The 27,995-nt window shown below is 62.1% G+C and overlaps 1 protein-coding gene across 1 annotated transcript; it reads left to right on the top strand.

Moving 5' to 3' along the window:
* The first annotated feature begins 285 nt into the window (after nucleotides 1-285).
* Nucleotides 286-27,994, top strand: LOC119100379 (protein polybromo-1). The gene is made up of 34 exons (XM_037223479.1): nucleotides 286-521; nucleotides 2,608-2,752; nucleotides 3,377-3,496; nucleotides 4,380-4,505; nucleotides 4,848-4,997; nucleotides 9,497-9,599; nucleotides 10,706-10,809; nucleotides 12,278-12,537; nucleotides 13,360-13,517; nucleotides 14,019-14,131; nucleotides 14,360-14,494; nucleotides 14,880-14,999; nucleotides 16,219-16,386; nucleotides 16,750-16,901; nucleotides 17,244-17,355; nucleotides 17,631-17,798; nucleotides 18,106-18,198; nucleotides 18,531-18,643; nucleotides 19,193-19,375; nucleotides 20,466-20,598; nucleotides 21,176-21,293; nucleotides 21,728-22,008; nucleotides 22,566-22,721; nucleotides 23,304-23,464; nucleotides 23,989-24,161; nucleotides 24,359-24,597; nucleotides 25,086-25,199; nucleotides 25,358-25,480; nucleotides 26,472-26,730; nucleotides 27,036-27,183; nucleotides 27,365-27,395; nucleotides 27,519-27,547; nucleotides 27,766-27,859; nucleotides 27,920-27,994. Exons 2-34 carry the CDS (start codon nucleotides 2,609-2,611, stop codon nucleotides 27,992-27,994), a joined length of 4,656 nt encoding a protein of 1,551 aa, XP_037079374.1. The 5' UTR covers nucleotides 286-521; nucleotide 2,608.
* Nucleotide 27,995: the final 1 nt, after the last annotated feature.

Raw genomic sequence — 27,995 nt, forward strand, 5'->3', positions numbered from 1 at the left:
AAAGACTACCGTCGGGCCATAATACAAAATTGTGGTCGTAGTATGCCGCAATAACATGATGCTATGTGATACCATCACATCATTATTTCATAATAACGCAAATCATTTTGGAATATGCTGGTAGTTTAATAGCTGAAAAGTTCCACAGTTTGGTGGAAAATAGCAGTAGGAGCAGCTGATTTGTTCCCTGAGCAATTGGTGACGCCAACTAATTGACTTCGCCTCAGAGTGCGCCAGGAATGCCTGCTTTGATGTTTTTCTTCTTTTAAAATGAATGAATTCAAGATAATGCACTAGTGCGATGATTACGTTACGGGGGCCGGAGATTGAGTTGTGACTGCCGGGATGTGCTGTGGTGTACGCCATTTAATTATATAAAGGGGGAAGTACAGTTTTTTGGTCTGACTAGTCCTGATGCCTTTTGAGTGCAGCTTGTACTTAACATCCAAACAGGTACCGAGATAGGTACTTGAGAGCTGGCAGGTAGGAAGGGGACATACCTACTGCGAAGTATTTGGCAGGTGAGAAACAATGTTAGGCCGTAAAAACGCATACACCATGCTGAATACGTCTGGTGTAGCAGTGACATCTCAGCAACAATTTCGGTGCGTGCACAGTAAATCTAAGCCCAGAGTTTGGTGTGTCACTGAGACCAGGTTCAGCAAAAAGCTCTAACATGCCAGGGAATTATATCAAGAGTGATTTCAAGAAAATTACCCTTTGAATATTTTGAAGTTTAGAGCATAAAGAAATTCAGCACAGGTAGGCTTGACTTCAATTAATAGCATGCATGATGTAATTTCAGTGCTGAGAGCCTCCATCACAATGGATTATTTTTGCAGACTTTGGATGTAATGCCCTTGAACAATGACTGTCAGTCAATATTCAGCTTTCTGCCCCTATTCCTGATTGAGCTCTTGATACACTGTTATTTTGCAGTTCATTATAATTTACCAAAATGTAATAAGAACTGTCCATGTGCCTGAAGGTTCAAGAACCACCTCAGTGAAAAAATTCTGGGCATAGGTGGCAAACTGCAAATAAATATACCCTGAACATGTCTGGTTTAAAATATTTCACTCAGAGCACAGTTGCAGTGGTCAGGGGGAGGGGCAGTGGGGACAGCTCCTCCCAAGTTGAAAGCTGCGGTATGGTGCCGTTTTGTCTCCCCTGATTCCCCCCAACTTGGAGAGCCTGTTGGTATGGTTGGTTGGTATGTTCTGGTATGTCAAGAACTGGTTCTGAACTGTAAAGGGGTTATGTAAGCCTGTTGAAGGCCATTCTGGCCTGTTGAGGGCTCATTCTGGTCCTTTTAGGATTCACTGTAACCAAAAGAGGATTATTCTGAGCCTACAAAAGGCTCATTATTTACTGTGAGAGCACATTGTGGCCTGCAGAGGCCCATTCTGATCTGTAGGTACCAATTGTTGGCAGGTTGGGACAAGATCTTGTTGGAGCAGGACTTGTGCAAAACAATGATATTTCAGGCTGATTTTGAATTTTAGGGGCCAGAATTCCTCAAGTAGGGTAGCTCACATTATTTTGATACAGCTCAGCCTACCTTGTGTCAGGTGTTGAGGTCAAGCAGAGATTGGGAGGAGCCAGAAAATGCACCATGACACATAACACAATGACAGAATGACACTTTGTAAATCTGGCAATCCCCAAGGCTAAATGAACCACATATCTGTGAACTGGATCATAGTTGTCTTCACTGCTGTGATGTTGTCTTGTCCAGGACTGCATGCAGCTGCTCATGTAACCCCCCTCCCTCCCCCCCTGCAGCCAGAGTTCCACCAATTAGATTGAGGCACTCAGACAATTTTTTTTTTGTAAGCATGGAGCGTTTAGCGTGTTACAGTTTCTGCTGTTTGCACTGATCACATAAACCACCCACAAACATCTGCATGCCATACAGGCTAGTCTCATTGAAGCAGCTCAGAAGCCATGACATGTTATGCTTTTTGATGAAATGCTGATGCATTTGGTAATGTAACAGGTAAATTTAGTTTGATTCTGCCCTTTCTCAAGTGGAGTGGTGAGGGCTATTAGTGCAGTCAGTTGGTGCAATTAGAAGTTAGGTCATTAGGAAAATTTGAGACAGGAGGATCAAACCTCCTCAGAATATCTTGCCAGGCCTGGAACCTTTTGCAGATTTGGAGATTGTGTTGCTGCACTGGTTATATCAGGCACAAATACTCCAAATTTGTCCTCACATGACTATGCATGAAACCCTGGCAGCTTCTTTGCTGTGATATCAAACCTACTCCAGAGATGTCACAGTTTTACCAGAGATCACAGCTGTGCAAGAGATGTCACAGCTATGATATATGTGTTTTGTGTAACATGCATGCTTTGCGGTCTGTTTGTTACGAGTGTTAGTGTAAGAATGACCCATGGTTATGCTATAAAACTGATGTCTAAATTGGAGTATATTTTCCTGGCCACTTATGAGTATATATGTCTAATGGCAGGTAAACATTGTGAATTTTGTTTGAGAACAATACTTATGGCTCTTCCCCAGCTAGATAATATGCTTTAATATATAATATGCTGACCCGGGCTGACCCGGACCGACTCTGGCTGACCGCGCCGCCGTCCACGCAGGATGCCAAAGCGGAAGCGACTGAGCAGCAGCCACGACGACGACGCGGAGTCGGTGACGTCCGAATCGAGCTCGGCGGCGCCCGCTGCCGCCGGCGCTGGCGCCGGTGTCGGCACCAGGAAGCGGCGCCGATTCGGCGCGGTCTCGGTGAGCGCGCCGTCCCGTGACTGCCGTACTGTTTGACGTGTGTCACCACACATGCAGCTACTTCCTATCGAAGTAGTTGCAGATCCGTACTACTTCCTAGAAGTAGTACTGATCACTTTGCACCGTGACATTGATAGAAATGGGGAAGTGGACACACAGTTGACATAATTTCCAGCCCATGGTAACATTAACATATCAGCATGCCCGGCGGGGAGGAAGGCATGCTGAGACAGGACTGACGAGGCGGGAGGGGCTACCAGTGTCAGTTGATTGCCATAAGATTGTTTTTTTAAATCAATTTCTTGACTTAAGGTAGTTTGCTCTGCGGCGTGATCATGCTCCACTTTGCTGGCTAGAACCTAACCCGTAACGGCGCAGTTACCTGTATAAATATATAAATAAATATATGTTTATCACTATAAACTCCGTATAAAGTGTTACCTGGAAATACTGGGCGCGATATTACCTCCGAAGTTAACCCGTCCGTAGAACACCACCCGTGGTCGACATTTCTGTATGCAAATCATAGCACTCAAGACGCACTCCACACTCATAACACTCGCACACTAACTGTTAATGTGTGCCGTGGTGCTGCCTCAAACCACATGTGAACTTTGTCTGCAGCAAGAACAACTGAAACAACTGCTGGAATCGGTGCTGAATCACAAGCGTCCTGATGGGTCCTTTGTGTCCGAGACTTTCTACCGGCTGCCAAAAAGACGCGTCAACCCGGATTATTACGAGGTAAGCATCGTGATTGGATCTTCCATGTGAAGTTGTAGTCACCTCTTTCTGCTGAAGATGTCAGGTTTTCTGACATTCGGAGCGGAGAACGCATCACTGGCATGTTTCTGAACGAAATAACAATAGTAATTGGGTGGGCTTACGCAAGTCAGTCCGAATCAACCATCCAAGACAGGAACACGTGACTGATAATTATTGTGCAAAAACGTGTGAGGGTGGTCCTCACTACTTTGGAACAAAGTGAACACACCTGCAGTTGTGCACGCCATTCGCATCATTATTGCAATGGTGCACAGTCGTGAACCAGGCATTTCGATCATTTGGAACCCTCACGAGATTAACGATTCGGTGTTCTGGTATGACAACAAAATATTGTCCTGTCCTGTAATACAAAATAATGACTCCAAAATACTGCCCTGAAGAATTGTGAGACCATTACTATTTTGATTTTGCCCTACACAGCAGTAGTGCATGCATTATTGGGCTTATATCACTGTCATGATGTCGATTGTCGACATGTTGGGGAAATGCGTGCGCTGACAAGCGGTTGGACGTGTGGTTGGTGCTATGTCAAGAGGTTATGAGCAGGAAGTTGTTGTGAAATGTGGTTGGCGTATGTAGCTACCAGTCGTAGCTTCTGTATGCAGTTGATGATGCACCTGTATGTTTTCAATTTTGTTGCACAATTTTAAACTCATCTGGTCTTTGCCATACTGGGATCATTATTAGTCCCCGTCCTCTTCGCCTTTAGGGTTTACGTCTGCTAAGGTTTTGCCGCGTTCATTTTGCACGAGTTTTGGCGTTTGCTCACAGCCGCTGGGTATTTGCAGCGTTCATTTTGCACGAGTTGTCGCGTTTGTTCACGGCCGATGGGTGTTTGCAGACGATCCGGAATCCGATCGATGTCGCCAAGATCCAGGTGAACCTGAACACGCACCAGTATGACGACGTCAATCACCTGGCGTCCGACGTCGAGCTGCTCGTGGAAAATGCCAAACAGTACTTCCCGGTGAGGAGACGTGGTGTTTCGCACATTCCAAGGAGCTGGCGTGTAGGCCAATCACTGTTTCCGGTGCATGTGCATTGATTTTAAGTAACGTCTGCTTACCGTTGCATAATGCTTTTTCCACATGACACGGGAAGGTCTCGCTGTTGACTTTCTCTCGCTTTCTGACATCCAGCACTGCTGAGCTGGTGGTACGTTGACGCGCGAAATGCGACGCTCACGTGTATCGCAGCCACGCTCTGGATGCCCATACTGAGCGGTCTGCTGTCCGACTGCGCCACTCCGCCCTGACTTGTAGCCGGTCCGGAGATGTCTCACCCTCCCCCGTCCGTCGCTCTTCTGCAGCGGTCCAGTCGGGAGTACACGGACGCCGTGGCGCTGTGGAACGCCTTCAACGAGCACCGCAGCAGCATCGTGACGGAGGAGGCGCCCGCCGAGAAGGCCATCAAGGAGGAGGAGCGGCCGGAGAAGATCACCCTCCGACTGAACCGAATGGTGAGGTGCCGACCGGGCGGGCGGACGAGGTCCCGCCGGGCTGGAGGGCACCACCTGGTGTGTCCCTGCGAGTCCCTTTCGCTGGTCCCTCCTGCTGGTCCCTCCCTTCGTCCTCATGCCTTGTATCTGCGCCCGTCCCTGGTATGCACGCCCTCCGCCGGTGACAGAAGGTGCAGGCTGTGGGAAGTGGGTGCTGCCCACTCGCTCGCCGACGGTATCCCCGCCGTGTCGCACAAACTTGCGGCCCTGTTTTCGATCCTGGTTACTGTGAAGAGTGGAGCCAGCTCAATGAAACAGGGCCTGCTCTTGTGGCCCGCTGTGAGGACATGACCCCGAGCTGGGTCAAGAGACAGATGCGTCCGTCGTCCAGAGGAGGATTACGTCCCGTGATGCCGTGCTGCGTCCGGTGTCTGGCGCGGGGTTTATCCCGCCGGTGGACGGTCATCCCCCTCCCACGCCTGCTACCAACGCTCTGGGAGCCGGTGGGGGAGGCCCTCCCACAGTCGGGCTGGAACCAAACACATCAGCCAGTCTTCGGCATGCACACGAGCATGCAGCACCACTGAAGCGTCATCAGATGAGCCACGTCGTCATCTCAACAGCAAAACGCTGTCCTGTATGGCTGGAATCGGGGAAAACAGCCGCCATATGTCCTGAAGTGCCAAGCTAAAAACGTAACCAAATGCTCGTAAACAACCCGCCTAAGGTCTCAGTTGTCCCAAGATTCCTCCTTGGGAGGACCACATGTATGCCTTTGCAATGAGTTAAGTGCCATGTCGCTTTTTCGGGAAGCCTAATGTGCATGGCATTACGATCCTATATTGACTACCTGGTTGAACCGCATATAACACACCACAAAGTGGAACGATATACCACAGTGCGCTGCCTACGGCAAATAATTTATAAGTTCATTGAACATTAGCTCTTGACTCTTATAAGGCAAATACAACACAAAGCAAACACACATGGTGAAGAAAATCATGCGCTCGAACAAGTTCGCCGTTATCAGTGTTGCTGGCACAGAGTTTAATTATAAGTTGCGTAAGCATTGAGTGCCTTTCACACGCACCGTTTGCATTGGGTATTGAGTTCCTCTCACGTGCATCTCCTTGCACTATCCTACTGACGTGAGGGCCGCACAAATGAGCGTGGCACACTTCGATACCTGCGCGGCATTCCGACAGCGCTGCACAGTTTGGACCACATCCCCTTCAACATCACCGAGGATGCCCTTCCAGACGTCCGTCTCCCCCGCTGACGGGTCCCTGCACTCGCGTCAGCGCCGCACGCGTCAGCGCTGCACGGGGTACAGGTCCACTATGCTGACGTTGTCACGCACCCTTCGCAAGCGCAGCATCAGCCAGCACGTGTAGCCGAGCGACACGATGAACGTGACGCCGTACACGGCCGACATGGTGATCACGTCGACGAACGTGTTGGTCGGCACGCCGTACAGCTGCACCACCACCTCGACGCTGTGTCGGCAGAAGGTGCCGCTCTCGACGCGCCAGTTGGAGAGCAGCAGGCGCACGTAGGGCGGGCAGTCGCTGTACTGGTCGCAGTGCCATTTGATGCCGTTGAACAGCGCTTCGGGCACGTTGCGGAAGATGGGCCGATCGAGGTCTGCCGTGGCCACATCAGCGCTCTCGTCCTGGATGGACGGCTCCCAGATCCGCCACAGCGGGCGGGCCATGAGCCGACGCCGCGCCGCGCTGTAGCGGCTGACGTTGTTGGCGTGGTAGCCCTCGCCCAGCACGGTGAGCGTGTAGTTGCCGAGGTAGGGCTGGGCGGCGTACGTGGTCCAGTCGACCAGTGCCAGCTGCGGCTGGAAGCGCTCCGAGTACAGCAGGCACGGCACGCCGCGGTTGCACAGGCAGCCCCGGCACGTGATGCCCAGGCCCGACAGCCGGAACGTGCTGGTGAAGTTGAAGATGAGCGTGCGGCTGGGCGGACAGCCGACGGCCACGTGCAGCGGCGCCGGCGGCTGGCGCCGGCACGCGTCGCCGTCCGCCTCCAGCCGCAGCGTCGCCCAGCTGAGGTTGCGGCCGACCGGCTGCTGCCCCAGCCGCAGGGTCGGCTGCGGTTGCACGCGCGCGCGGCAGGTGCGCCAGCCGTCGGCGGCGGCGCGGCAGTCGGACGCGGCCACCACCAGCAGGTCGGGCCGATCGGTGCGCAGCCGCGCGCCGGCCGATGTCGGTACGGTGAAGTCGAACACCAGCGTGTCGCCGCGGTCCAGGTAGACGACCGAGGGCAGCGCGCGCTGTCCCGAGCCCAGCACCGCCGGCGACAGCTTAACGTAGCTGTCGGGCGACGCGTACAGGCTCAGGTTGTGCGTGAAGAAGAAGTAGCGGGCGGCGCGGTCGAGGGGCCGCGCCCACTCGGCGAGCCGCTGCATGGGGCTGGCGAGCAGATCGTGCGTCGTTGTCTGGCGCTGCTCGCGCTCTAGGAACTGCGTCTGCACCAGGTGGGCGAGGTAGCGGTAGCCGGTGAGGACGGCGGGCGGCGGCACGCCGTCGCTCCACGGCTGGGCGGCGCGGGGCGGTCGCAGCCGGACGCGCTGCAGCCGCGACAGCGGCGCCGCCAGCTGGCTGCCGATGCGGGCGCGGGCCCGGTCGCCCAGGCAGGCGAGCTGGAGCGCGGCGGGCGGCGGCGGCGGCCGGTCGACCGGCGCCTCCAGCCGCAGGTGACGGTGCGCGCCGGCCACGCGCGCCAGGCAGTCGACCTGCACGGTCAGCTGGGCGGCCAGCACCGGCAGCGGCGCCTCGAAGGTGACCGGCTGGCCGGGCCGCCGCACCGGCACCGCCTCCAGCAGCAGCTCGGTGGGACCGCTCAGCGCCGACACGCCGCGCACGCTGACCCGCGGCAGCTGGCGCTGCGTCAACAGCCCATGCACCAGTCGCTCCTGCAGCTGGCTGCCGCCGGCGCCGCAGCGTAGCTGCAGCCGCAGGCTCAGACCGAACGCGAACGGGTCCGGGTGCAGGTAGATGAGGCCCGAGATATTGCTGATCACGCCGGCCGGTAGACGTGTCAGGTAACGGCGGGCGGTAGCGAAATCAATGCTCGTCACGTTGTGGAGGTCTGTCACATCTGCGGTGGAACCGTTGCCCGCCGTTGAGTTGCCGGTGGCTTGTGTGGCGTTAAGTTTGTGCTCGACGCTCTCGTTTGTGGCGCTGTCGATGATCGTGATGACCCAGTCGCAAGGAAGCTCCCGAAGTAGGCACACGTGGAGCTGGAGACAGAGGCTTACCGCGACAGCAATGCGACGTTTCATTATCGTCATATATCACGTGATAGATGTGGAGCGAATTCAAGTTTGGATAGCTGCTCCGTCAAACACACCGCTGTTTGGACGCATTTTTTCATCAAATGAATTGGGTTTTGTGTAAAGCTTGCACAGATGTAAACACCAAGGTTGTCTGCATGAATGCAACGATGAACGCACCACAAGCCCCAGAACCGCGTGAAAACTGAGAAGTTTAACGAAACTAGATTGAGTAACCGTCAAGGTCGCGAAAGTAGCCGTGGTGAAACTGGCGTGGACGATTTTTCGGAGGGCTTGAAAAAGAGTTTGCTGAACGTGCTTATCATCATCAGACACGTCTCGTTTTCTCCTTGCGACAGATCAAAGAGTGGCTGTGCAGGCTGAGTCTGCACTTCGAGCACTTTCTGCTGGCACAAACAACACCTTAGCTTTTTTGCATGTCGGCATGCGCCGCAAGTTGCCGCACAGCTGGGAGTGACGTGATCTGAGGACATGACACCATCGCATTAGGTACCTCAGCATGGGAATCTGTTGAGATGAAGCTCCCAAAACTTCTCAAAGGAGTTATATTTTAATTAATGCGTAGGTGCCGCCGACAGCGGTAAAAATGAAACTTACTGTTGGTTTTGCGATGATCAAGACGCAACAGTATGAATTGGTGGAAAATGCAAAACGGCATTCAACCTAGAAACATCAAATAGATCAGGGGAAACGTGTTGCCGTTGTTAGAGATGTTTACGTATTCCATTTGACCTTGGCTCCGGATCCTGTTGTTGATGGCCTGACACGGATGAACCGGTGTAGCAAGCAAGCCTCCATGGTGCCCTCGATGTTCTGACCTGGTCCTGAGCTCCAACCCGCTGACCTGCCGTCGACGGCGGGGCCTGCTTCCCTCCGCTACACACCCCCACAGACTCCCTCGCGGCTGCAGACTTTGTATCTCGGGCCTAGCCGTCGTGCCGCTGAATGTTCCCCTGTTTCCGTGGTGAAGGTGCCCTGTGTGATGTGTCTGACACGTGTCCGTCTGGTCCGGCCACTGGCTGTCGGTCTTGAGGTCGGGACTCTGCCCAGAGGCCACGTCTCAACCCATTGGATCTCATGACAGCGGTGGCCTCCCGTGTCTCCCTCTATCCCGGGAGCCGTGTTCCGCTGTGACGGCCGCTCCGCCCGTGTGTTCCGCTGTGACGGCCGCTCCGCCCGTGTCTCGCTGTGACGGTCGCTCCGCCCGTGTCCGCAGAGCCGGCGCGGCTCGGAGGCGATGCCGCTGACCGGCGACGAGGAGTCGGAGGCCGGCAGCTCGCTGGCGCAACACTCGGAGATCAGCAACTGGACACCCGGCGGTCAGTGGCGGCCGCGGCCCCCTCTCGCCGCGCAGGCCCGGCGCGGTCCGGCGAGACAGCGCGAGCGCGGTGGCGGCTGGAGACGGTGTGGTGCGGGATCGCTTATGTGCCGGCCGGAGAGGCGTGTGACGGTCCCTGCGCTAACGTAGTGTCTAGGTTCATGAACCGATGCAATTAGCTGGAAGTGTTGGTGTCATCGTTGTGACGGTAGAAGTATCTCTCTTTGTTTCAATGATTCCATTGGCTGCGGCTCATGTGCTCCCTGAGTGTGCGCGCTCCTGCTCCTCTGACCTATCCACTGTCATCGCAGGACTCCTGTTGCCGCCGCTTCCCTCCTGGCCACCCGCCTCCGATCCTAAGCCCGGCCACCGGCTCGACTCGGCCGGCGGCGAGGCGTCCGGCGGTGCGGGGCCGACCGGGCTGGTCAGCTCGGCGCCGGACCTGTCCACCGTCCGGCCGCCGCCCCGGCTGCAGCGCGGCAGGGGCCGTCCACCAGGCGCCTCGCCGGCCTCGGTCCTGTACACGTGCCGGCCGCCGCCGATCCTGCAGCGCGGCAGGGGACGCCTGCCGGGCCGGCCGGCCGCCGTCCGTCTCGCTCCGGTCCTTTATACGTGCCGGACGCCGCCGGGACCGCAGCGCGGCAGCCGCGGCCGTCGCGCGGCGGTCCGGCCCCGGTCCGAGGGCGCGACGGTCTGCGGCACCAGCCCCACACCAGGTCCTGCCCCGCCCCCCCCCCCCCCTGGTTGTAGGGTGGAGGTCCGCAGCAGTCACTGCCCAGGCGTGACAACGCGTGTGGACCGCTGTAATGTGGGTACATGTCTACAGATAGCACTTTGCCTGCGCACATGGTGTGCTTGGAGTTGACAAGGTGGCCATTGCGACCATCGTGGCCAAAAGCCTCATCCATATGCTGTGACGATCGACGGTGACCCCAAGCATCATCACAATCCTCCTCCGGGCAACCCCTCCGCACACTCGCGCAGCGATGCGGCCGGACGCGGTGCTGGCCCGTGTGGGCAGGTCCGCCGTCAGCCCTGTGACGTAGCGCGGCCGAGAGCTGCCGGGAGGCGGCCGATGTCTGACGTCTGGCCGACCGGCGCCCGCAGAGCTGGAGGACGCCCTGGAGGAGCTGTTCACCTCGGTCGCCACGGCGCAGGACGCCGATGGCCGCCAGATGTCCACCTGGTTCCAGCTGGTGCCGCACCGGACGGTAAGCCAGGTCGCGGCGGCGGCGGCGGCGGGGAGAGGTCGGGGCGGCGTCCCGCTGACGGCGGTGGGGCCGCCCTGGCTGGGCTCGGGCGTGCTCTCAGGCTCACTGTCGAGGGCGGGACCACCTTAGCTGAGCTTGGTGCACTCACCGGCCGGCTGGGTGTGATGGGGCCGCCCCCAGATTTGGTCTAGGGTACTCTCAGGCTCACTGTCGAGGGTGGGACCACCTGCGTTGAGCCTGGCGCACTCACCGGCCGGCTGCGTGTGGTGGGACCGCCCCCAGATGGGGTCTGGGGTACTCTCAGGCTCACTGTAGATGGTGGAGCCGCTTCCAGCTGGGCCCAGAATGCCCGCCCTCAGGCCCATCGGGACGGGCGCCTCCCCCTCCCGTCACCATCAGTGGACGCTGCCGTCCGCCCCGCCGGACGAGCGGGGCTGCTGTGCGTCTGCGATGATTGGGCATGCAACCCCGAAGGTATGTGCTTGCCAGCATGACTGTTTCGTGTGGTTGTTGATTTAAGACATGCGCTAATGTAGTGGAGCATGTTAAGCGTTTATTTTTTGTGCTCGTCTGTGGGACGCAATGATATTATTTAGCGTTTTGAATATGGTCCAACAGCATTGTATTATCGTATCGTAGCATCCGCTTCGTAACTGTAGAAGGCTCCTGGGACCCCGTCTTGCTATTACGGAGGCCTGCCACATGTTAAAGCCCATTCCCTGCATTGCGAGTCGGCCTCGGTGGCCGCGGAGCACCATGTTCGGGGGCTCGCGCTGCGGCCCGGCGCGCCGTCCCGCCTGTAATGCTCCGTCCTCCGCCCCTCAGCGAGGGCCGGAGCGGCCGGAGCGCGGCCCCAGCACCTCACAAAACACACCCAATTTGCTGCCGGAGTCTTCGCGGCCTCCCTCTGCTGTGAGCTCATGACGCGACCCGGGCCACTCCCCGGTGGGGACCCCGTGGACGGGACGGCCCCGTAAACCGGCGCCGTCTGCGGACGTGCCGAGGACAGGGACACCAGCTCTCGGGGTCACTGCACTCTCCCTGGGTGGGCGGTTTGTTTGTTTTAGTTTTGTTTGTGTGCTTTTGTAAAGCGTGCGCATGCTTCATACTTCGGTGCCACTTTCTGGCCCTTCGAGCGCTGAACCCCTGCTGTTAGCTACCACTTGTCTCGTTTGGTTTCTGCCGACGCTCGTCTTGTGCGTTTTTACTGCTGAGTGCTTTGCATGTGATGTAGGTGAATTATTTCATGCATATGATGTACGCAGTGTTATTTGTGAGCAAATGATACAAACTACGAATATTGCGTAGCAATATGCACCAAATAGAGATGTCTCCGCACGCACAGGCATTTCCAAAACGAGCCCCAGTGTGCTCAACCATCAGCCATCTGCAGGGGCTCCTGACCGTCACCCCGGGCCCCTCCCTCGGGTCACGTCACCGCCCTCACCATCCGCCGTCCGGCCCGCAGAAGCTGCCACAGTACTACGAGGTCATCAAGCAGCCGATGGACCTGAAGACGGTGGCGCAGCGCATCCAGGGCTCCGAATACACGTCGCTGCACGAGCTGGAGACGGACCTGCAGCTGGTGTTCAAGAACGCATGCACGTTCAACGAGCCGGGCAGCCAGATCTATAAGGACGCCAAGGTGCTGCGGCGGCTGGCGCAGAGCCGGCGCGCCGAGATCGAGCACGCCCGGCTGACGGCCGCCAAGTCCAGCGAGCGCATCAGGTGAGCAGCCGGCCGAGCTGTGGTCGGACGACCGGGCCGGGGCAGCCGGACAGACAGCCCGGGCAGGGGAACAGACGGCCGAGCGGGGGCAGGGGAACAGACGGCCGAGCGGGGGCAGGGGAACAGGCGACCGGGCCGGGGCAGGGGAACAGACGGCCGGGCCGGAGCAGGGGAACAGACGGCCGGGCCGGGGCAGGGGAACAGACAGCCGGGCCGGGACAGGGAAACAAGCGGCTAGGCCGGGGCGGGGCAACAGACAGCCCGGGCAGGCGAACAGACGGCCGGGCCGGGGCAGGGGAACAGATGGCCGGGCCGGGGCAGGGGAACAGACGGCCGAGCTGGACAGGCGAACAGATGGCCGAGGCTGGCGAACAGACGGCCAGGCCGGGGTAGGTGAACAGACGGCTGGGCCGGGGCAGGCGAACAGACAGCCGGGGCAGGCGAACAAACGGCCGGAGCGGGGCAGGGGAGCGGACGGCCGGGGCAGGGGAACAGACGGCCGAGCTGGGACAGGGTAATAGACGGCCGAGCCGGGAGAGGCGAACAGACGGCCGGGACGGGGCAGGCGAACAGACAGCGAGTGCTTTTGGTGAGGGGGTGGGGGCGGAATGACAGGACGTGTTCCGCCGGGAGACGCGGCGAGCGTGCGTCCTGAGGCGGACTGGCGACGTGTCCCGACGGGAGGCGAGCGAGCTGTCGCTGGCCGAGAGACTCACCGCCGACGCGGGGTATGCCTGCGGTCTGCGGCGGATCGTGGCCCGGCGGCGGCGGCGGCCGCGAGCCGCGGCGCGCCGCGGTGTGTGATGCCGCGACTCGCCGCAGGTCGAAGCGGATCGGCGGCACGGCCTGTCTGTCGGCTGAGCTGGCGCAGCTGGAGTACGAGGCCGACGAGGAGCGAAGCAGCAGCGACAGCAACATGAGCGAGGACAACCCGCTCTGGCAGCTGTTCGACGCCGTCCGCAGCTACACCACGCAGGCTGGTCAGTGGTCCCGCGCGCCACACACGCACACCCACAACTACCTATCCACACCGCAGGCGCCGCTCACTGATGGCCAGCACAGCACACAGCCGGGGCGGAGTTCATCACGTGGTGACCGCCGCGTGGTCCTGTATGCTGGACGCTGCTCGCCTGTGGCTCTGTTCCGTGCTGTTGGGTGGAGCTGTTCTGGCCGCCACTGCTGTTGGGTGATGCTGTTCTGGCCGCCGCTGCTGTTGGGTGGCGCTGTTCTGGACGCCACTGCTGTTTGGCGCTGTTCTGGACGGTCCATGTGACTGCTGTTTGGCGCTGTTCTGGACGGTTCAGGTGGCTGCTGTTTGGCGCTGTTCTGGACGGCCCATGTGGTTGCTGTTTGGCGCTGTTCTGGACGGTCCATGTGGTTGCTGTTTGGCGCTGTTCTGGACGGTCCATGTGACTGCTGTCTGGCGCTGTTCTGGACGGTCCAGTGACTGCCGTGTGGTGACCGGCTGACGTCCGCTCCAGGCTACCTGCTGAGCGAGCCGTTCCAGACGCTGCCCTCGCGACGCCTCTATCCGGATTACTATGACGAAATCAAGAACCCAATCGCGCTCCGGCAAATCAAGAGGAAGATGAAGGTGAGGGGCTGCCTTCTCAGCTGCTGTGGACGCTGCGATCAGAGCGTTTGACCAAGAATACTTTTGCTCAAACACTCTGCTACTGCTGATACTTTTTCGTCACAAAACGGAACACTTGGTGCTGCTGAGTTTTAAACCAGCAGCTGTTGTTTTGTATGTGAATGTGTGGCACGCTGTTTGTATCCTTGTGTGCGGTTTTTTGTAACGGTGGCGCTGATCTGCCGGCAGGACGGATTGTATGCTGGCATTCAGGACATGGAGGACGACATGAACGTCATGTTCGACAACGCGAAGCAGTACAACCCGCCCGACTCGAAGCTGTACAAGGACGCGCTCCGGCTGCAGAAGCTGCTGCAGAAAAAGGTGGCCGAAATGGCGGCGGACTTTGACGAGGTGGGCGGCCGCCGGTGCTCCTGGGAGACGGTCTGTGCGATGGTGCAGTGCTCGTCATGGCAGCGTGGTTCAGCGGTGACGAATACTGTTGTTCGCGCAGTTCTCGACGTGCACGAGCCCAGTCGGCGTTCATCTGAGACGCTGCGCCCGGGAGAAGTCCTCGGTCGATCGATTTCTTGTAGTCCATCGAGTGTTAAGTTTGAAGACAGTCACACTCAATCACTTGCCATCACTGAATGCTGGCCATTCAGCTGTACTGGTCGCCGCCAGCCGGGCGGTCACTGTATGAGCGGCCCTCTCGCCCACTAACGACCGCGGCCCAGTGGCCCCTAACGTGCGCGTGCGTCGGCGGCAGGGCGACGAGGACAACTCGGAGGAGGACTCGCAGCCGCTGCCGCCGGTGCGGCCCGTGCGCCGCGACCACCCGGTCAAGAACCGCTGCAAGATCCTCTACCGCACCATCCGCGACTACGTGGTCAGTGCGCCGCCGCGGACGCCGCTGCCGCCGTCGGCTCGAGGCAGCGCCTGCTGGCGGAGACACTCTGCTTGAGCGGGGGCGGCTGGGGCGCTGTCGTGTCCCGTGACGTGTCCACAGGCCTCGGCGCCAGAGAGACGCCGTGATCAGCGCTCGAGGTGACGTGGCGGTACAGCTGCGTCGTTTCACCCGCTCTGACGCACCTGGCTGGCGCAGCGGCGCGGATCGTGTGCGCCACCGGCGCTGCCGCGTGTGTACAGGGCACTGGAGGGCCCCGAATCCCTCCTGTGCACTGTGTGCTCTATTCGTGACACGCGCCGAGGTTTTCCAACGTCAAACTCGGGCTGTTTTGGGCGACGTCGGCCGGCTGCATGTGCCGCGCGTTCGACTGACCGCTACCCAGCGGCAGTTTCCATACCGCGCCGCCCCCGCGTGGGACGGTTGCCCTTGGGGGGCGTCCACGCCGCCTTCGTGCTAGCATTCGTGAGTGTTAAAAATCGCTGTCTCAAGAACTGAAACTCATTGATTTTGCCTCTGCGTGTGGATGGATCTTTCTGTGTGCTGCGTTTCTTGTTTCCTGACCGAGTAGGCTCAGAACAACCACCACTTGGATGGGCCTTCAGTAAAATCGATGTCAATGTAGCTATGCCGGTGGCTAGGCGCGCCGTTTCCGGCCGCACGGCCGTGGTGTGACCTGTGCTCGCGGCGCGGCCGTGGTGTAGGCTAGGCTCGTGGCGCGGCCGTGGTGTGGGCCGGGCTCGCGGCACGGCGTGGTGTGGGCCGGGCTCGCGGCACGGCCGTGGTGTGGGCTGGGCTCACGGCGCGGCCGTGGCATGGGCTGGGCTCGCGGCGCGGCCGTGGTGTGGGCTGGGCTCGTGGCGCGGCCGTGGTGTGGGCCGGGCTCGTGGCGCGGCCGTGGCATGGGCTGGGCTCGTGGCGCGGCCGTGGTGTGGGCTGGGCTCGCGGCGCGGCCGTGGTGTGGGCCGGGCTCGTGGCGCGGCCGTGGTGTGGGCTGGGCTCGTGGCGCGCCGTATTGTGACCTGGGGTCACGGCGCGGCGTAGTGTGGCCTGGGGACTGACGGCGCGGCGATGTTGTGGCCCGGGCTCACGGCGCGGCGTGGTTTGTCCTTGGCTCACGGCGCGGCGTGGCGTGGCCTGGGGGCTCGCGGCGCGGCCGTGCTCTGGACCGGGCTGACGGCGCGGCACGGCGTGGCCGCAGAACGACGAGATGCGCCAGCTGAGCGCCGTGTTCATGGAGCTGCCGAGCCGCAAGCTGTACCCGGACTACTACGAGATCATCGACAGCCCCATCGACCTGGCGCGCATCGAGTCCAAGATCCGCTCCGACCAGTACGACACCGAGATCGAGATCCTGCAGGACTTCAAGGTGGGCGCGCGGCGCTGGCCGGGCCCGGCCGGCCGCCAGCGTAAGAGCCAGTGTGCTGCTCCGGCAGCGTCAGTGTGCAGGGCGGTCGGGCGGAAGGGCAGGGTCTTCGGTGTCAACGAACGACTGCGTTGCTGCCCTTGTGTCTGGTCAGTCGTTGACTTGGTGGTCTAGTCTCGGTGAGGCTCGACAGCAAGTGTTTCTCAGGACACAGTCTGTCCTGTCGGTGTGCCGACTATGATATTCATCATTCGCACTCATTGGTCCTCAGCCGATCCACCGTTACGGTAGTCACACCATGTGAAAATGGAGCGCATGCGGGGTTTGGAGACAGTGTGCACTATGCTAACCCATTGATGCCGGCAGCTCATGTTCAACAACTGCCGTCAATACAACGAGGAGGGCTCGGTGATCTACGACGACGCCAACGTGCTGGAGCGGGTGCTGATGTCGAAGGTGCGCGAGCTGGGCCCGCTGCCGGCGCACGAGGGCGTCCGCAACAAGCCGCGCGTGCTCAGGTAAGGGCCGGCCTCGGTGCGCCGCCGCGGCGCGTCCACCAGCGGGCATGCCCCGCTCGAGAGCTGCTCGGCTGCCGTGATCCCACACTGTCGTCGTCGTATCAGCGGCGCTCGGCGTGTGGCGTGATGGCTCTGGACGGTGTTCGCGGTGGGACGGGTTCTGTCGTGCTGCGGAGTGGTGACGGGCGTGTAACGGGCGGCCGGTGCTGACGGTGGTTTGGTGCTGCGCGAGCACGCTCTCAGGTGCTGTGGTGGGCTGGTGTGTGGAGGTGACACGCTGGTGAATAGTGTCTGATCGCTGCTCAATGCTGGACGCTGACCGCTGGCGCCCGTGCCGTGCAGCCGCGCCCAGCTCCTGGAGAAGATGTGGACGCTGTTCAACACCATCCGGGACCACACTGACGCCACCGGCCGCCAGCTGTCGCTCATATTCGCCCGGCTGCCCTCCAAGCTGGTGAGCGTTCTCCTTCGCCGTCCCCAGCCTGCCGCCGCCGGGATGCAGGGCCGAGCGGCATCGGTATGCCCGCCACGGCCGCCATGTGTGGTCGTATTCCCCTGTGTGCTCAGACTGTCCAGCTGTGGTTCGCCCCCTGCCACCTGTATTTGCTGGCGCGTCTTGAGTGACGTGATGCCATTGGCGTGCATCGAGAGCGCTGGCCGCTGGCCTGACCTGACCTAGAGTCGCTGACCTGACCTGAGACCGCTGACCTGACGGTGTTGACCCATCAGGAGTACCCGGACTACTTCGAGGTGATCAAGCACCCGATCCACCTGGACCGGATCGCCCAGAAGCTCAAGACGGGCACGTACAACACCATGGACGAGATCATGGCCGACCTGGTGCTCATGTTCGACAACGCCTGCAAGTACAACGAGCCCGACTCCCAGGTGTACAAGGTCAGCGGGGCTCGGGGAGGCGCCGGGCCGCAGTTGCCGGCGTCGTCGGCGGTGCGGGACACGGAAACAGCACAACAATGGCTGCGTACGTGTATCAGCGTATCCGCGTGGTTGTCACGCGCGGGGACGACGTGTTTAGGACTGTTCGACCAGTCTCACCAGAGGGGCTACGAGCATGTTAGCGTGTGTGGGCGGTGGGAACTGGTGTGGACGTTGAGTGTGTGCCGGTGCCGTTGGCTGTTGCCGGCGCCGGCCGGTGGGGCTGAACCACAGCTGTAGGCTGATCACGCCGCCGTGCGTGCCGCAGGACGCGCTGAACCTACACCGGCTGGCGCTGCAGACCAAGCTACAGCTGACCGAGGACGCCGAGGAGGTGCCCGACGTCAAGACACTCATCCAGGTATGGATTGTGTTGCGGCTGTGCTCCGGCTGTGTTCTGGCCGTGCGGTTTCTGTCGGGCTGTCGGATCTCTTCAGGCTCGCGCCCGCCGGTCAGGCTGACCTGTGGCCTCTGCCGGCCACCGCCCCCGGGCTCACCCTCGCCGGTCAGGCTGACCTGTAACCTCTGCCGGCCACCGCCCCCGGGGTCACCTCCGCCGGTCAAGCTGACCTATGGCCTCTGTCGGCCACCGCCCCCGAGCTCACCCCCGCCGGTTAGGGCTGATCTATACCCCCGGGCTCGCTCCCATCGATCTTCTGACCTGACCTGACCCCACCCCGTCACCGCCCGCAGGAGCTGCTAACATCGCTGTTCATCGCCACGTACAATCATCAGGACGCCGACGGCCGCTGCTACTCCGACTCGCTGGCCGAGCTGCCCGAGCACGACGAGGTGGAGGGTCAGAGGTACGGGTCAGGCGGCAGCGCCCTGATCGGGAACAGCTGGAGAGGGGCGGCGCTCGCTGGTCCTGGCCCAACTGCCTCTGGAACAACTTCCGGCTCCGCCTGCCATGGAGGCGCAAAAGCCGTGCATATTAGTGCTCCATTCCATTCTATTCCTACTCACGCATCTGGGTGGCGTGAGAGAACCACAGCTTTATGGTGGAACGCATGGATTCCATGTGTCTGCATGTATCACATCACACATCACGCGTCGTCATACGTGCTCGGTTGCGCACTGCCACCGTCCACCGGGTCTGGCCCCCGGACGTGTCATCTGCCGGTCGGCCGGGTTCTCTCTGCACTGTCAGTGCTGCCATGTGCTAGGGACGCTGCCTTTGCCGACAGCTGTGTTTCGCGGACACCCCGCTGTGTACTGGGGGCGCTCCCTCCCCCCTGTGCTGACGATGGTGTAGTGCTGACATCTAGCCTTGTTTTCGGCCCTTCGCGGTTAGCCATGTTCACATGGCGTCGGTCGTGCTGTCCGACCGCTGAGTCCGCCGCCCGTGCCGCCAGCCGTGTGCGCGGCATCTCGCTGGAGATCATCAAGCGTCGGCTGGACCGCGGCCTGTACACACGGCTGGACGCCTTCCAAGAGGACATGTTCGCCGTGCTGGAGCGCGCGCGCCGCCTCAGCAAGCCCGACTCGCAGACGTTCGAAGACGCCGTCGAGATGCAGATGTTCTTCATATCGTACCGGTGAGCGGCGGCCGCAGCTGGCTGGTGGCGCTGGCGGTCGACTGTGCAGGAGCCGGGAGGCTCCTCTCACGCCAGAATGGTGCGGATTGTCCGGAGAGTTGAGTGCGGATGTACGCCGCACACGGTCGTGCACTGTTTGCATCAGCTTGTCGCCGGAACTGAGCACCCGGCGCTTCCGTCGGTCGTTTCTCCACAGCTCTGTCGCATCGCTGCCGCCGTCGCCGCGGGCCGGGCTGTCGCGACCGCCGGCTGATGAGTCCCTTCGCCTGCGGCCGGGCGACCCCGGGACCCGGCCGGGCGGTCCTCGTGGCCTGGCCGTGTGGCCCCATTGATCCGCCGGGCGGCCCCCATGACCTGACCCGTGACCGTCGGCTGTGTGGCTCCATGACCGGGCCGGGCGGCCCCGTGACCTGACCCGTGACCGTCGGCTGTGTGGCTCCATGACCGGGCCGGGCGGCCCCATGACCTGATCTGTGGCCGTCGGCTGTGTGGCTCCATGACCGGGCCGGGCGGCCCCACGACCTGACCCGTGACCGTCGGCTGTGTGGCTCCATGACCGGGCCGGGCGGCCCCGTGACCTGACCCGTGACCGTCGGCTGTGTGGCTCCATGACCGAGCCGGGCGGCCCCGTGACCTGACCCGTGACCGTCGGCTGTGTGGCTCCACCGGCCGGGCGGCCCCATGACCTGACCGTGACCGTCGGCTGTGGCGCTCCATGACCGGGCCGGGCGGCCCGTGACCTGGCCCGTGACCCTCCCTGCGTGGCTCCATGACCGGGCCGGGCGGCCCCGTGACCTGGCCCGTGACCCTCCGCTGGCGTGGCTCCATGACCGGGCCGGGCGGCCCTGACCTGGCCCATGACTGTCGGCTGTGCGGCTCCATGACCGGCCGGGCGGCCTCGTGACCTGGCCCGTGACCCTCCGTTGCGTGGCTCCATGACCGGGCCGGGCGCCCCGTGACCTGGCCCGTGACCCTCCGCTGCGTGGCTCCATGACCGGGCCGGGCGGCCCGTACCTGACCCGTGGCCGTCGGCTGTGTGGCTCCATGACCGGCCGGGCGACCCTGTGACCTGACCCGTGGCCGCCGGCAGGGACGAGCTGTGTCGGAGCGGCACTCTGCTCTCGTCGCCGGCGCTGCAGTACTCGCAGGACGATCTGAAGGCCCAGGTGGCCCAGCTCAAGCCGGAGGTCAAGCAGGAGGAGGAGGAGAGCCAGGAGGCCAAGGTGAGACGCACCCGTGCCCGCGGCGCCCTCAGCAGGCCTGGGTCACCCGGCGCTCTAGGCCTTCTGCGGCGCATGCTGGAGGTCTCTGTCCCAAAATGTGACGGTCTTTTGTGAAGGAGCATTGCGCACATCGTCATGTACCCTTTCATTAAGGATCAGCGGCTGTGGTGGTCACCCCAACGGGCAAGGGCGACGCCGCAGCGGAGATTGGAACCGGGGTCCACGCGGGAGAGCCGGCGGTCCTGACCACTCGGCTATCATGTCCTCGTCTCGAGAGCAGATGCGACCTGCTGTGGCGTCCCCGCCAGCGCTGCTAGGTGCTGCCTGGCGGCCGGGTCGGCGCTGGGCTTACGGCTGCTGTCGTTTTTCCTGAACCCGGCGACCCAATGACGGCTGACCGTCCCCGCGTCCTGATGGTGGCTGACCGTTCCCTCCGCCCCCGCCTGTGCCCTGATAGTGGCTGACCGTCCCACGCGTTCCGTTCCTGTGCCCCGATGGTGGCTGACCGTTCCCTGCCCGCCCCGTGCTCGTGCCTTGTGGCTGACTGTGCCCCCCCCCCCCCGCCTGTGCGTCGCAGCCGACGCCCAGCGGCCTGGGTGACTCGATGAGCTTCAACCAGATCCAATACCGGACCGGCGAGTTCGTCTACGTCGAGCCCAAGGACAAGGGCGTGGAGCGGCACATCGTCAACATCGGTACGAACGGAAGGCGGCCGCTCCCCGAACACGGGCCGGGTCCTGTGCTCGTCCCTCCGGCGGAAGGGAAAAACTCCATCGCCGTGTTAGCCGTTGCGGCAAATAGTTTACCGCTTCTGATGGCAGCGATGTATGGCATTTTGGCGGCTGTGAGATGGGATCTCGACAGACAGCTAAAATTAGAAGTTTCAGAAGATCGTCAGTAGTTCCGTGTCTACCTCGTTTTCAGTGTCTGTGTGCGGGATCACATCAGGATTAAGCCACAGCTCATATTCTGCGGTTTGATTTATCAGGGACCAACAGCCTACACCTGCCTGTATCACACCGCCTAAACCAGGCAGCTATCGCTGCACCGCACGCTGACCGACAGTGGCAGCTTCGACCGGAGCGGAGCGGCCTGACCTGACCTCCGCCCTGACCTCCAACCCCCGCAGAGCGTCTGTGGACCAACAACGAGGGCCAGCAGATGATGTACGGCTGCTGGTTCTTCCGACCCGAGGAGACGTTCCACCTGCCGACGCGCAAGTTCCTGGAGAAGGAGGTGTTCAAGTCGGACCAGCACATCGGCTGTCCGCTGAGCCAGATCGTCGGCAAGTGCTCGGTGATGTCGGTCAAGGACTACTTCCGCATGCAGCCCGAGGGCTACGCCGAGCACGACGTGTTCGTGTGCGAGTCGCGCTACTCCAGCCGCGCCCGCTCCTTCAAGAAGATCAAGGTGGGTGGCGCGGCGCCTAGGCGCGGACCTGAGCGGGGGCCGTCTCGCTGGCGGCGAGGAGTGCGGAAGTGCTGGTGACGTGGATGGAGCGATAGATCATGGGGTGTTCGTGGGAGATTGTGATGGAATGTCAACTTTGCCCCCGTGAGAAACACTGCAGTTCACATGACATCCTGAAGATCACATCCCACGCGATTTCCCGTCTTCGCCTTTGATGTGTCTGATGCTGACTGGGTGCCGCCGCCGTTGAGATGCCGACTGGGTGCTGCCGCCGCTGAGATGCTAACTGGGTGCCGCTGCCGCTGAGATGCTGACTGGGTGCTGCCGCCGCTGAGATGCTGACTGGGTGCTGCCGCCGTTGAGATGCTGACTGGGTGCTGCCGCCGCGGAGATGCTAACTGGGTGCCGCCGCCGCTGAGATGCTGACTGGGTGCTGCCGCCGCTGAGATGCTGACTGGGTGCCGCCGCCGTTGAGGTGCTGACGGGTGCCGCCGCTGCTGAGATGCTGACTGGGTGCTGCCGCCGCTGAGATGTTGACTGGGTGCCGCCGCCGCCAGCTGTTCCCGTTCGCCTCGCCGGACCGGCTGACGGAGCGCGAGCAGCCACTCGAGCCGCGCCGCGTCATGTCCGTGTTCCGGAAGCGCGTCGAGAAGCACAAGGAGGAGCTGGCCGAGCTGGAGGAGTGCGAGAAGGTCCGCAGCCGCGACCTGCCGGTACGTATGTCAGAGAAGAACCTGTCGACACGCATAAGGTCAGAAGGTCCGCAGCCGCGACCTGCCGGTACGTATGCCAGTAAAGGACCTGTCGGTACGCATAAGGTCAGAACGTCCACAGCCGCGCCCTGCCGGTACATATGTCAGAGAGGGACCTGTCGGTACGCATAAGGTCAGAAGGTCCGCAGCCGCGCCCTGCCGGACATATCAGACCAGAGCAGAGGACTGCTGATGGGTGGCGGGTCAGGAGCTGCGACTCGGGCCGTCGCAGTGCCAGTACCGGGAGGGGTGGGGTTTATGCCAGAGCGGTGTGGATCGACGCAGAACGCATTGGCGGTGGTGCGAAGGGCCGCGGTCCTCAGTACCACCACTGGGAGCGCCTTGACATGAGCTGATGACGTCGGGCGGCCGAGCTGCTGCGGCCTCGCCCGGTCCGTCGTGAGGCCGTGACTCGTCACCACGCCGGGGAGTGGTGTCTCGCCGGACTCTGTCCCCCGTCGGCCGGTGCGCCGCCGGCCCCGACGTGGGAGCGGGCCGGCTGGCTGGAGAGGGGCCGCCGCTGACCGCCGGGTCCGCCCCCAGAACGTCGAGCTCGACAATCGGACGGCGATGGACGGCAACACGTACTACGAGCAACTCACCTGCGGCCCGTTCGTGCTCAAGACCGGCGACTGTGTGTACGTCAAGTCGGAGCACAGCAAACAGGTCATCGCTCAGGTGGACACCATGTGGACCACGCCAGAGTGAGTGCACTCAGCTGGGCCGGGAGCAGGGGCCAAGCGTGGTGAGGGTGCAAAGGTGCTTGGTTCGTGGATGACCCTCTCCTCACTTGGTGAAGCCGATTGAGTGATGTGTTCGTGGCTTCTTAGCTGTTTTCTTATTTTCCTAGGAGTGTGTGAGCATAAGCTCTCTTCCACGTTCTTGCGACCTATTTACGCTGGAGTATCACCAATGGTACTCTATGCCAGGCCCTGATAGCTACATCTGGAACCTATTTACGCTGGAGTATCACCAATGGTACTCTACGCCAGGCCCTGATATCTTCATTTGGAGACGGCCGTGGCTAACAATGCCATTGCATATCTTTCGGCCGATGCCGTATGTGTGTACGGGGAGGGGAGGAGCTCGACAGCAGGCGAGATGGTCTTAAGGCTGGTGTCGCAGGCCCAGATGTTCCGTAGCGGCTGGCACCGGTACATTTGCTGCTCCGTAGCTGCCTCTGCCCGGTCGGACCCCTGACCCGACCCCCGGCCCTGCCTGATCGCAGCGGCGCTCAGTACTTCCACGGACCGACGTACATGACTGCGGCCGAGATCGCCACCTCGGTGCAGCAGATGTTCTACAAGCAGGAGGTGTTTGTCTCGCTGCTGGAGGACACACACTCGATGGCGTTCGTCACCGGCAAGTGCTGCGTGCTCGACTACAACGACTACTGCTCACGTAAGCTGCCACGCCCTGTGTCGGTGTAAGTGCGCCGTCGCTGTGACGTGTGCTAGACTTTCGAATCGTTGTTAGACCGGGTGAAGTCGCACGCGAGCGGTGAACGGTCCGGTGCATGACGTTGGCTTGAAGTGACGTGGACAACCTGACCTGGTGACCTGGTGACCTGGTGACCTGGTGACCTGGTGACCCGGCAGGCCGTCCCACCGAGATCCCCGAGTCGGACGTGTACATCTGTGAGAACCTGTTCGACGAGTCGAAGCGGCAGATCGTGCCACGCGGCGGCGAGCTGAAGCGCTACACGCACGCGGATGCGGTGCTGGCCGACGAGGTGTACCACTTCCGGCGGCTGCTGGTGCTGCGCAAGCAGCAGCTCGCCGCCATCCAGCAGGAGGCCAAGGAGCGCATCAAGTCCCTCTTCGCCGAAGCCGTTGGGGTATGGAGACGGAGACGGAGACGGAAACGGAAACGGAAACGGAAACGGAAACGGAAACGGAAACGGAGACGGCGCGGCTGGCGGGTCTGGAACGCGTCTCTGTGTGGCCATCCGGTGCTGGTGCTGAGGACGGAGGGGGTAGGAGGGGAGGGAGCCGCGGTATCCTTGCTATGGGCCGTCCGTGACGGTCAATGGTCGACCACCGCTTACTGTCCGTGACGCCTCGGACTGGGCTTAGTCGGCCCTGACCTGACAGACGGGGTGTTGGCGATGTCTGGCTGTTCGGCCGTCCGCGCCGTCTGTGACCTGGCTCATGGGCCTCCGGCCGGCCACGACCTTGGTATCCGGTCCAGTGGTCGGTGAGCTGTCGGGCCAGACCGGGCGCAGCTGTACCGGTGACGTGCCAAGACGCCGTCCGTGGCGCCGCTGACCCCCGCCCCGGCCCGCTGGGGAGCCGGCAGTGACCCCAGCCCGGCTGTGACCGGCAGGTGGCGTCCCCGGCCGGCAGCAAGGCCGGCGACGAGGACTCGCTGGACGGTCCACCGGCCTCGGTCGGCTCGGCGGACAACCTCTCGCTCGGCACGCCGCACAGCTCGCGCAAGGTGAGCCAGCTCGCCTCTAACGCCCGCCCCCGCTGCTCGTGCTACCCCCGACTCCCCCCCCCCCCCCCCGCCCGACTTAGTTGGTGCCAGTGATGTGTTGTTGCCTGCTGCCTGCCTGCCTGCCTGCGTTCTGTACCATTCTGTTCTCCTCCCGTTAGAGTGGCAAGCGACTCAAAATACTGACCGGCTACATCCTGTACTCTGCCGACATTCGTAAAAAGATCACGTCCAACAACCCGGCGGCCAACTTTGGCGACATCAGCCGGCTGGTGGGCACGGAGGTAAGCCGAGTGGCGCGCGCGGCCGGCCTCTGGGGCTGGAGAAGGCCTGAGAGCGGGAGGGGGCCGGCGTGTCTCGCACGCGGCCGGCCTCTGAGGACGGGAGAAGGCCTGAGAGCGGAAGGGGGCCGGCGTGTCTCGCACGCGGCCGGCCTCTGAGGACGGGAGAGGGCTGGCCGGCCTCTGGGAGCGGGAGAAGGCCTGAGAGCGGGAGCGGGAGAGGGCCGGCGTGTCTCGCACGCGGCCGGCCTCTGGGAGCGGGAAACAGTCTGAGAGCGGGAGCGGGAGAGAGCTGGCCGGCCTCTGGCAGCGGGAGACGGCCTGAGAACGGGAGCGGGAGAGGGCTGGCCGGCGTGTCTCTCGCGCCGCCGGGCGGGCTCGCCTCCGAACTGTGAGCGAGACAGCTTCAGTAGGCCTGAGCTCCAAGATGTGGCCGGTCGCAGTCGAGCCGCCCCGCTCGTGGGGAAGCGGCCGGCTGGACAATCCGCAGCTTTGACGAAAGTTCGCTGTGCATGCCACCAGTTGAGCCAGCTGGGTTTTGCTTTGTTTTGACGCTTTTTGTGTCAGTGTGTAGTTGCGGTGTTACTTGACCCCGAGATGTGCTTGATGGACCACTGTGCCATCTCGATATTTGTGCCCCAGACTGCCTTGTTACGCTCGCGGCATGTGTATTTTCCGGCCAGTCATCGCTGCATGTGCGACGCGTGTGTTGCATCACCACCGGACAACATCGGCAGCCTTTGACCGCCGCGGCGTGGATCACCCCATTGACGCGCCTCCGCGGACATGAATCCCATCGTTGCCACTGAGCTGTAGTGGTTCATGCGCGAGCAGTGTCAGCGCGTCGTGTTCAGCTGGCTCGCCCCAACGCTGCCCATGCCACGCCGTGCGGTCGAGCCCCACCTGCCGGCGGCCAGCGCCCCCCGCGCGTGTCCCTCCCCCGCCCGCCGGCCGGTGCGCCGCTGACCGCCCCGGCCGCCGCCGCCGCCGCCAGTGGAAGAACCTGTCGGCCGGCGAGAAGGCCGCCTACGAGGAGCGGGCGGCGCGCATGAACGCCGACTCGGTGGCCAGCCTGCGCATGGAGGCAGACACGCCGACGCGCGCCGCCATGGGCGCCAGCCTGGTGGGCCCGGACGTGGTGTACGACTGCTGCTGGATGGGCTGCGACTACCAGTTCGAGGACATGGGCGACCTGATTGACCACTGCAACCTGGAGCCGTCCGGGCACGTGCACGTGTACGCCGCCACCGTCGGTGAGTGTGCGCCGCGGGCCAGCGCGGCCCGACGCGACGCCGGCGAGCTCTGTAGACCGCGCCGTGGTCGGCGGCCGCTCATGGCCGGCCCCGCCGTCTGTTGCGGACTGTGGACACTGCGACGGCCCGGGGTCCTGTCGCTGCTGAGGCTGGCGCCGGCTGCGATACCGAGCGTGGCAGTTCCAGACGGCGGTGATGGCGAGGACGGTCGTTGTCCGTCGAACGCTGTGAGCTGATGCAGGGGGTCGCCGTGATCAGGAAAGGCGGCCGCGCTGTGTATCTGAACGGCCGTGTTCTGTTCTCAGATGAGTACCAGTGCCAGTGGCGCGGCTGCAACCGCATCAAGAAGGGCGCCGTGCCGTTCCCCAACGCCGGCAGGCTCATGCGTCACGTCAAGGAGGTGCACATCCAGAAGAACAACGGCCGCGTGCTGGCCGCCCACGAGCGTGGCAGGTGAGCGGCGGCGCACGTGTGCACACGTGCCGTCAGCCGGGCCACGGGCGGCCGCGTGATGCCGCGGGGCCGGGTGCGACAGGAGACGAAGGAAAGCGGCGGCAGTGTCGAGTACGCGTGCTTTCATTAGTGTGGCAGCTGGTGATGCATGGCTGTGCTGACGGCGGCGTCCGACGCGCAGGAAGTTCGTGGCGCGCCGGGCGGCGGCGGCGGCGTCGTCGGCGGGCGGCGCGGCGGCCGGCACGCGCGCCCAGGCGGGCTCCGGGGTCTCGACGCCGACCAGCAGCACGGGCGCGCCCGAGCCGCGCTTCGTGGCCGTGCCGGCGCGGCCGCAGCGCCTGCTCCACTCGGAGGCCTACATCAGGTGAGGCGGCGAGGCGTCCCATGCCGTCACAGGGCGGCGCGGCTGACGTGGGACGTGTGGCGGGCGGGGTGTCGTCGGCGTCACCTGCGGCACTTGTTGGTTCACAGTCCGTCGGCTCCAGCGCCGCCCATCGCCCTCCGTTCGCCCGCTATGAGCGTTCCCCGGTCGACGAGTCGTCACCACTGTCGCGCCCTGACCGGCTGCCCTCCGTCCGCCAGGTACATCGAGACCCTGCAGCCGGAGCGGGCACACGTGGGCGGCTGGGAGCGCCAGCTGCAGGCGACCCCGGAGACCACGCCCGTGCCGGACACGGCCCGGCTGCCCGCGCACTGGCTGGCCGACGGCCTGGCCGACACGGCCGGCGTCGTCAAGACCCTCTGGCACCTGCGCGACTACTTGATGAAGGACGCGCTCGGTATCTCGCGCGCCTACGACGGCCGCCTGTGAG

The sequence above is a fragment of the Pollicipes pollicipes genome, unplaced genomic scaffold (assembly GCF_011947565.3).
Source record: "Pollicipes pollicipes isolate AB1234 unplaced genomic scaffold, Ppol_2.1 Scaffold_4881;HRSCAF=5763_pilon_pilon_pilon, whole genome shotgun sequence".
Taxonomy (NCBI): domain Eukaryota; kingdom Metazoa; phylum Arthropoda; class Thecostraca; order Pollicipedomorpha; family Pollicipedidae; genus Pollicipes; species Pollicipes pollicipes.

What these genes read in the sequence shown, in the direction of transcription:
- LOC119100379 (XM_037223479.1), top strand. Translation starts at nt 2,609, where the DNA reads ATGCCAAAGCGGAAGCGACTGAGCAGCAGCCACGACGACGACGCGGAG. An exon ending in CCGACTCCCAGGTGTACAAG is followed by an intron (nt 17,799 to 18,105) that starts GTCAGCGGGGCT and finishes TGCGTGCCGCAG; the next exon opens with GACGCGCTGAACCTACACCG. An exon ending in ATGTTCTTCATATCGTACCG is followed by an intron (nt 19,376 to 20,465) that starts GTGAGCGGCGGC and finishes GGCCGCCGGCAG; the next exon opens with GGACGAGCTGTGTCGGAGCG.